Consider the following 9,784-nt stretch of genomic DNA (forward strand, 5'->3'; position numbering starts at 1 on the left):
AAATGTTTATTTTTATTGGTCTTATGAAGTATTCTAATTTGTTGAGATCGTGAATTGGTGGGTTTTTGTTAAATGTGAGCCAAAATCATCACAATTAAAAGAACCAAAGACTTAAACTACTTCAGTCTGTGTGCACCGAATTTATTTAATACACAAGTTGAATTACTGAAATTAATCAACTTTTCCACGACATTCACATTTTTTAAGATGCACCTGTAGTGTGGTCCCACCAAATGTTGATTTAATTTAGCTAAGATCATAGAAGTTAATGAATAAAATCTATCTATGGCATTATTTTTGACGGCATCCTCACTTTTTACACAAATGCCTAAAACTTTGCACTGTCCTGTATCTTTGCAGGTTTCTTGAAGTGTCTTGGAGACATTGGCACAGTTCTTCTGGATTGATTCTGTCTCAGTTTGTTCTGTTTCTTCATATTATTCCAAACAGACTGATGATGATTAGATCAGATCTCTGTGTGGAGCACTGGCTGCTGTCAGACTCTGTGTGCAAACAAATATCTCACTGGATTATTATATTTAATGGCAAAAATAATATTTGGAAATGTAAACTGATATTTCCTACTGACACACTACAGAAAAACATAGAAATAACTGACTTAAAACCATTTTTTGTTGGCTTTTGCTTTTGCACAGTACTGTATTTATATATATAATAAATATTTTATATTTAGATTGATCATTTATATTTTTTTATTTAATGTATATATACTGTATGTATGACTACATTCAAATGGAAAAAAGGATTGTGTTTGTGTGTGAGTGTGTGTGTGTATATATATATATATATAGCATTTTTTTTCCTTTTTTAATAAAAAATGTAAAAATTGGTGTCTTAATAATGTCTTGTAACTCTTTTGGGGTCACTCTTGTATGAAGTTTCCGTGTGTCTGGTGTCCGCTGATGACAGGATTCTCTTGGTGGGCGGGGTAAACCTGCTCAGGGGTCAGAGGACAAAGTTCATGGGTGCTCCTCGTGTAGTTCACACCGCCCTGCTGGAGGAGGAGCAACAGCTGACGGACGAACAGTGGCTCCACCTGTAGGACAGGAGAAGGGACAGCCATGTTTAGTCATGTGGAGGCGTGTGTCAAAGCAGATGGAGCGGTCAAAGGTCATTACCTGGACCGACAGGGGTCTGTTGTCAACGGAGGGGTCACAGCACTCAAAAAACAGCTGCACGTGGAAACGCGGAGGAGGACGAGCGTGCAGGAAATAACCCTGGAGCTCTTCAGGAGTTAATGCATATAAACTTAAAGGGTTAATAAAGCCAAAAGTAAAGATTCGTCATCATGTACTCACCCTTATGTTGTTCCAAACACTTTAGACATATATATATATATTTTTAATGAAACTTGAGATTTCTGACCCTCCATTGACGGTCTAATGCCCCGTTTCCACCGCAGGAACTTTGGACTTTGGCCTGGTACTCGGTGTGTTTCCACCGCAGGAACCAGGAACTAAATAAAGTTCCGGGTAAAAAAAATGCCCCTCAGAAAGTCCCGGCTGGCGAGGTGGTACTTTTTAAAAGTTCCGGAACTTTCGGGGGCGGGGTTTGGGCGTTAAACATCCTGATTGGTTGAGTTCACGCAGCATTGGTTGAGTTCAACCACCATTTATTCGGATCAACATTTTCAAAATATTACTGTTATTGTGTCATGAAATGTCATTTTAAAAGTATTTCAGGCGAGAATGTAGTTGTTTAAAACTCAAATCTGTGGTTTATTTATAAAGACAGCGCCTATTTAAAAAATGTGTTTCGCCATGGCTGGACTGCCCATTGGGCATACCGGGCATTTGCCCGGTGGGCCGACGTGCTTTTTGGGCCGATATATCTCATACTCATACTTTTTTTTTTTTTTTAACGGCCCATAAAATGTGTACATCGGCCGCCCATTCGTTTTGTTTTGTTTTGCTTAATTGGCGGCGCTGGGTTTGTGCCGGTGTAATGCATTGGTCAAAGTCAGTGTTAGTTTTTTTTTCTGACAGACCAGCCCATGAAACACGTAGATCAGCGGCCCATTGGCTCTTTTCTTGATTGACACTGGGCTGGCCCAATCACAACTTTAAACGAGTGAGCGAGCGGCAGCAGTGTCAGTGTGTATCTGTAAAAAAAAAGGTGGAGAAGAAACGCAAGGAATGTGCAGATAAAGAGCGTGAAAAAATAGAACCAGGCCCTTAAAGCAGACACTGTAAACTGTGTCAAAATATATCTTTATTTTTTTGTGCATTTGTTTTACAAAATATGGCTATTACTGTCAGCGGATTAATATTATAACTATTATTATGTATAGGTGTAATGTAAATAGACACTGTAACTAAAAGAGGTTTGAATTTTTCTTTGTTTAATTTGCACACTGAATATGGGTTGGAGCTTTTAATTTTGAACTCTCAAAAGGCTCCAGATTAATGAATTTAACATTAAAATGCACAAAATTTTCTCACGGGGGGGCATGCCCCCCAACCCCCCTAGAAGGACCGAGGACACACCACCATAGTTTTAACAAAAATCCTGTAAGAAACACTGGTATTGCTATGCCAGAGCCGCTTATAGCTTGTTTTAGGATTCACCGCTGTGGACTATAGTTCAACTGTATTAATAAATATAACATTTTGACTTATTTCATCTGTTAACTCTCACTCGTTCCTATACTCACTCATTACATGGCATTAGTGGTTTTAATAAATAGGAGTTGGTATGCATATAATTAAGGGCGTGCAAAGATGGGTGGTGTTTATGATCATATAGTGGGCCGGTCTGGGCAAAAATGCCCGGGCCGATTTTTTGTCCCAGTCCAGCCCTGTGTTTCGCCGATCTCAGAGACGGTGACTCCACGCGATCAGCGGGAGATCAGTGATCATGTATCCGCCGAGATGCAGTCTCTCCTCGGCTAGACCTTCTGATGTGTGCCGATGGCTCTGATGTCTCTTTAGTGGTTAAACATAAAATATAATTCAGCTGCAGGGTAAATCTAACAGGTTTTCTTTGGTCTGTATTCAATTTATCTAGATGTTAAAATGAAAATAAAATCTAGGCGAATCTATATAATATTTCGTTTCATTGTAATGGCTGTATATATACACATATCCCTAAACGAAGTACATTTCTGCAGCTGTTATTATGCTTAAATGAAAACAAAGGAGGCAGTGGTATTTGATATCCTATTTCTTTTTATTGTAAATATACAGAGAGGAAAATTGCAGTAGCCATGGTCAGCTGACTGAAGTTATCAAGTACGCTGCTGTTTGCAGATTTACCGGACTTGCTCGTCGCGGACATCACACTCCCGAGACGAATGCACAAAGTCTGAACTACCGAGGAGGATGCATGCCCAAAATCAGCGCACTTTGTATTGAGAAACGCGCGCAGAGCTACGTCACCAGTCTATTTGCCTAATCTTCCCGGTACTTTACACCGTGGTGGAAACGCAGAAAGCAACAGGTCTGGGGGGAAAAAAGTTCCTGGGAAAAAAAGTTCCTGGTACAAATGTTCCGGGTAATTTCGGTGGAAACGCGGCATATGCAATTATCACCTGTGTTGCCAAGTCCTCGATTTTACAGCAGAATTGGGTTACTTTTTTGTTGTTACCACATGTTGCTTTTTAGTCTGCAGGTTTTTGGTGGCGATCTCCAACCCCTGGAATGCTATTTTGACAGAGCAGAAAACTGGGATAGCTTTGATTTTGATTGACAGATCTGGCAACCCATACTCCTGAGTTTTCAAAAAGTTCATAAAGAGATCTTAATACTAATCCATATGAATTTAGTGGTTTAGTCCAAATTTTTCTGAAGAGACTAAATGATGTGCAGATTTAATTTAGTCTTTCATTCACATATTTATATTGCTAGGTCCGCAAAACAAAATCACCCCAACTATTCAAAACTAGCCGAATTGCGTTTTTCTACACTGTGGACATAGCGTTCCAGTGGGTGGGAGATTGTTTTAAACTGTGAAAACAAAAAAACTTATCTAAAAGAACAACATGTGACAACAGTAGAGGGACAGAACTCTCTCAGGTTTCATTAAAAATATCTTCATTTTGTTTTCTGAAGATGAACGAGTCTATGTCTTAGAGGTTTGGAAAAATGTGAGTAAGAGAAAACCATTTTTGGGTTAACTATCTTTTAACTATTAAATATATAAAAATGCCATTTAGTAGTTGTTGAGCCGTTCTAACCTGTCAGGAAGAGCTGTGTGTCCAGTAGTTTGCTGGTCTGCTCTCGCTCTAGTTTGCAGAGTTTGGTGCTCAGGTTAGCGTGTGTCCCATCGCAGTAGACCCTGGACTGACAGAAGCGTCGGGCGTACAGTCCATCGGGCATCATCCAGAGCAGGACGCCCCCCTCCAGCGCTCCTCTCTCAACCTGAGGGAGAGGAACCAGCTCCGGGCTGCTGTAGGTCCAGTTGTCATCATGTGGAGCCAGTCGACAGCCCTCGGCGCTCACCACGGTGACGTCCGTGACCAGAGTTTCACCGCTGAACACCATCACCTGCAGACGGGCGTCTGGAACGGGTCAGAGATGCTGGTGAGTTTCTAGACTGTTGCTTTCTAAGTAGTTACTGGGTCATTTATATGTAGTTTATATGTAGGCAGTTGCTAAGATGTTCCAAGTGTTTACTGGAGCATTTTAAGGTAGTTCTAGTATTATGTCCTACATAGTAACTTTGGCCTTTGTAAGTAGTTGCTAGGCAGTTGCTTGGCATTTTAGGTTGTTGCTAGGCAGTTGCTAGGCATTTTAGGTTGTTGCTAGGCTGTTGGTAGGCATTTTAGATTGTTGCTAGGCAGTTGCTAGGCATTTTAAGTTGCTAGGCAGTTGCTAGGCATTTAAGGTTGTTGCTACGCTGTTGCTTAGCATTTTAGTTTGTTGCTAGGCAGTTGCTAGGCATTTTAGGTTGTTGCTTTGCAGTTGCTAGGGATTTTACGTTGTTGCTAGGCAGTTGCTAAGATGTTCCAAGTATTTACTGGAGCATTTTAAGGTAGTTTTAGTACTATGTCCTACATAGTAACTTTGGTTTAAGATGTTCTGCATAGTTACTGGGGCCTTTTTAGGTAGTTGTTATGATGTTGCTAGGCATTTGTATACAGTTGCTAAAAGTTTCCTCCATTTGTAGGTAGTTGCTAGGCTGTTGCTAGGTGGTTGATAAAATATTCTAAGTAGTTCCTGTGGCATTTGTAGGTAGTTGCTAGGCTGTTGCTAGGCATTTGTATACAGTTGCTAAAAGTTTCCTCTAAGTGGATGCTGGGTCATTTATAGGTAGTTGCTAGGCTGTTGCTAGGTGGTTGATAAAATATTCTAAGTAGTTCCTGTGGCATTTGTAGGTAATTGCTAGGCTGTTGCTAGGCATTTGTATTGCTAGGCAGTTGCTAAAAGTTTCCTCTAAGTGGTTGCTGAGACATTTGTAGGTAGTTGCTAGGCTGTTGCTAGGTGGTTGATAAAATACTACAAGTAGTTCCTGTGGCATTTGTAGGTAGTTGATAGATTGCTATGATGTCTAAGTAGTTACGTGCACCTTTGTATGTAGATGATAGTCTTTTGCTAAGTGGTTCACAAGAGGTTTTAATTTTACTGGGGTATATTGTTGTTGCTAGGCAGTTGCTAAGATGTTCTAAGTGGTTACTAGGGCATTTGTAAGTAGTTGCTAGGCAAGTGAGTTAAGAAGTTGGTAACAGGCATTGTTAGACAGTTGTTCTAAGGTGTTTACTAGGTCTTTTGTTAAGGTGCTTTCTTTGAGTGGTTGCCTGATGTTGATTGTTGTGTGCTAAGATATTCTGAATGGTTACCAGGGGAAGGTTACTAGGAAGGTTATTAATTGTATGTGCACCTGACAGTGCCATGGCCTCGGCTGATCTCATGCTGGCATCCAGGGAGAACGGTGAGGGAGGCGAGTCGAACGTATTACAGCTGTAGAAAGAGCCACTTATCTGGTACCCTGCACACACACACACACACACAGAGACACACACACAGTCTTTACTATAAATGACTTAATTTATTTTGTAAATTAAAACAGAGAGAGAGAGAATAAATACCGGTGTCCCAGCGCGAGTTCTGGCTGAAGTGGACATCGGACAGTGAGTTCTGCTCACACAGGAAGTTACACACCTGTACAGGGAGACGGACACAGAAACAGATTACCACCTTAACTGTTTCATTATCATGGACAGATATTACTTTAGAGTTCAATATAGTGGTGAATTACAGTATGCTTGTTTAAAATAGTGTTACCTGACCCTCCATGGGTTCATATGAAGGATAAAACGGGTAGTTATGGTGACTCAAGCTTGTGGAAACTTTTTCATATGATTTTGGTGCTGAAATGAAGGAGAAATGAATTGCTATTTAAATGTATATTAATATATATACAATTTTAAAACAGAATCACGGAGTTGGAAAAAGGATCACCCCTCCTAAAAATTATTTGTAAACACAATCAGATGCAAAAGACAAAACGAAAAAAAAAAATTCAAAGGCTTAATCGATGCCTAGTGAAGTCTATTATTCAGAAATGAAAGGTAAAACACAGACGCTCCTTGGATCAAGACATCGCTCCAAACTGATGAAAGAGCTCGAGGAAACTGATCAGAGAGACGGCCGAGAGACCTACAGCGACTCTGAAGCAGTGAGTGGTCCTTGTCCACATCTAAAAACATCACAGATTGAGTTATTTGGCCTCAACACCAAACGATATGTCTGGAGTACATATAATGGAGCTCAGCATCCAGATAAAAGAGTTCCTGCAGTAAAGCATGAGGTGTTACTGTCCTGTTATACAGTGTTTCTCTGCAGCAGCGTCTGGAGCACTTCTCAGGACAGAAGCACAAGTGAATAAAAGACCTGAATGTCCCTGCATGTCCTCGACAGAGTCCAGACATGAAGACCGCAGTCTAAAACACTCTCCATTAGACCAGACTGAACTGAACTGAATTTAACTGAACTGAACTGAACTGAACTGAACTGAACCGAACCAAACTGAACTGAACTGAACTGAACTGAACTGAACTGAACTGAACTGAACTGAATTGAACTGAACTGAGCTGAACCGAACTGAACTGAACTGGACTGAGCCGAACCAAACCGAACTGAGCTGAACTGAACTGAACTGAACTGAACCGAACCGAACCGAACTGAGCTGAACTGAGCCAAACCAAACTGAACTGAACTGAACTGAACTGAACTGAACTGAACCGAACTGAACTGAATTGAAATGAACCAAACCAAACCGAACCGAATCGAACCAAACTGAACCAAACTGAACTGAACTGAACTGAACTGAACTGAACCGAACTGAAATGAACCAAACCGAACCAAACCGAACCAAACTGAACTGAACTGAACTGAACTGAACTGAACTGAACTGAACTGAACTGAACTGAGCTGAACCGAACTGAACTGGACTGAGCCGAACCAAACCGAACTGAGCTGAACTGAACTGAACTGAACTGAGCTGAACCGAACTGAACTGGACTGAGCCGAACCAAACCGAACTGAACTGAACTGAACTGAACTGAACTGAACTGAACTGAACTGAACTGAGCTGAACCGAACTGAACTGGACTGAGCCGAACCAAACCGAACTGAGCTGAACTGAACTGAACTGAACCGAGCTGAACTGAACTGAACTGAGCTGAACTGAGCCAAACCAAACTGAACTGAACTGAACTGAATTTAAATGAAATGAACCGAACCAAACCAAACTGAACCAAACTGAACTGAACTGAACTGAACTGAACTGAACCGAACTGGACTGAGCCGAACCAAACTGAACTGAACTGAACTGAACTGAACTGAACTGAGCTGAACCGAACTGGACTGAGCCGAACCAAACCGAACTGAGCTGAACTGAACTGAACCGAGCTGAACTGAACTGAACTGAGCTGAACTGAGCCAAACCAAACTGAACTGAACTGAACTGAATTTAAATGAAATGAAGCGAACCGAACCAAACTGAACTGAACTGAACTGAACCGAACTGAACCGAGCTGAACCGAACTGAACCGAGCTGAACTGAACTGAATTGAAATGAACCAAACCGAACAAACTGAACTGAACTGAACTGAACTGAACTGAACTGAACTGAATTAAACTGAACCGAACCGGAGCAGTTCTGCAAAGAAGAGCCGGCAGATACTGCAAAGTTACTAGAGACAAACCCCAATAGACTGAAGACTGGAGTTAAAGCAGAAGCTGCTGCAACAAAACACTCATCCTTTTTCCAACTCAGTGATTCTGCTTTTTTTTGACATGTTAGGGTTCTATCTTTCACTTGATGTAGTAAATACAGCTGATAAAACAAAAACCATCTTTATTTCAGGCTGCAAAGCTACAAAATGGGTTATTTTAAAGGAGACTGATTTTTTTCTAAACCCACTGTATGTTTGTGTGTGTGTATATATATATATATATATATATATATATATATATATATATGTATGTATGTGTGTGTGTTTATACTTTTAATTATTAATGTATTATAATCTATTTATTAATTAATAAATAAATATATATATATATAAACAAATAAAAAAACATATAATTACATATATTTAAATGTATATATACCTTTTATAAATAATTTGTATTTAATTAACAAAAAATTCTATATATACTAATTTCTCTGTTTATAAATTAAGTCGAATAAATACATAGTTATCTATATATTCTATGTAATTATTTATTACTATACATAAATGTATATTTAATAAATTATTGAATATATTACACTATACATACAATATATACACCTTTTGAAATTAGTTGGTATTTAATGAAAACATTTTTTTTTTATAAATTGCATTGAATAAATTTTTCAGTCATTATGTAAATGTGTATATACATGCAATATCTGCATTATAAATAATTTCCGTATTTAAATGTTAGCTAAAGCCCTATTTATGTGTATAAATGTGATCACCTCTTTTGGTTCCCTCGGGAATAACGCGGTACACTTTAAACGGTTCAGACACGTCCAGCTGGCTTCGGCCCACGAGCTCCTCGAAGTCGCTGCTCTTGTTCAAGGCGCACCTGAGCCGGGTTTTCCAGGTGGGAGGATCCGGTTTATCAATTCCTTCGCGATACTTGCCCTTAAACAGAGCCCAGGCCTGATCCAAGAAACCAGACATCATTAACATAATTTATGCGGAACGGATCTCATTTGCATATGAATTTACAGCAGAGCTGAAAGTGTTTGCACAACTGAAAATGTCTGAATGCCAATGCATAATAAAATTAACGGATATGTAAACTATTAAAAACAACTAGCACTTATTGCAAATAAATAAATCAATGTACAAACACACTTTACAATCAAAATAGTTCATGCATACAGTTTGAAATGATCAAACACATAGCGTGACTAATATACATTTTATTATTATTTTTTGCATGCAAATGCAATTTATTATTGTTGTGTATTAATATTGATTTTTATTTTAGTTTTAGGTGCACCTGTATTACCTTGAAGAGCGCGGCGTCCTCGTCTCGGTTGTAGTCCTGCTTCCCTGCGTGTTTCCACGGGATGCGGAACACGGTCCGCTCCCGGTCCTCCCAAACTAAACCGGGGTATTTCCCAGTGTCCACCTGCTCGATGAGCCACTGACGCAACTTCCCGTTCCCGGTGCTTCCCGACATCCTCAGTTTGACAAATCAAAGCTTGGGAATATCGTCTGAACAGAGCAATGATGGAAATAACAGGAGCTCTGGAGAAGCATGTGTCTTCAGCAGAGGCTACTGAGAATTTGGTTTTGATAACTCATGAGGTTCAGTTTTCA

General features: G+C 39.8%; 1 protein-coding gene across 2 annotated transcripts; it reads right to left on the reverse strand.

The window, feature by feature from the left end:
* Positions 1 to 9,784, reverse strand: LOC132091749 (interferon regulatory factor 4-like). 2 transcript variants are annotated; one of them, XM_059497872.1, is made up of 9 exons: positions 9,471 to 9,784; positions 8,929 to 9,115; positions 6,243 to 6,328; positions 6,047 to 6,119; positions 5,839 to 5,946; positions 4,196 to 4,519; positions 1,140 to 1,246; positions 874 to 1,057; positions 1 to 503 (listed from the first exon to the last, which is right to left on the reverse strand). In XM_059497872.1, the coding sequence occupies exons 1-8, from the start codon at positions 9,642 to 9,644 to the stop codon at positions 884 to 886; spliced, it is 1,233 nt and encodes a 410-aa protein (XP_059353855.1). In that variant the 5' UTR covers positions 9,645 to 9,784; the 3' UTR covers positions 1 to 503; positions 874 to 883. The 2 variants fall into 2 exon arrangements, with proteins under 2 accessions (XP_059353855.1, XP_059353854.1); XM_059497871.1 differs by lacking the exon at positions 1 to 503 and having other exon boundaries at positions 838 to 1,057.

Source organism: Carassius carassius, chromosome 18 (genome assembly GCF_963082965.1).
Source record: "Carassius carassius chromosome 18, fCarCar2.1, whole genome shotgun sequence".
Classification (NCBI taxonomy): Eukaryota; Metazoa; Chordata; class Actinopteri; order Cypriniformes; family Cyprinidae; genus Carassius; species Carassius carassius.

What these genes read in the sequence shown, in the direction of transcription:
- LOC132091749 (XM_059497872.1), bottom strand. Translation starts at nt 9,644, where the DNA reads ATGTCGGGAAGCACCGGGAACGGGAAGTTGCGTCAGTGGCTCATCGAG. An exon ending in AGGACGCCGCGCTCTTCAAG is followed by an intron (nt 9,116 to 9,470) that starts GTAATACAGGTG and finishes TTCTTGGATCAG; the next exon opens with GCCTGGGCTCTGTTTAAGGG. An exon ending in CACACAGCTCTTCCTGACAG is followed by an intron (nt 1,247 to 4,195) that starts GTTAGAACGGCT and finishes TAACTCCTGAAG; the next exon opens with AGCTCCAGGGTTATTTCCTG.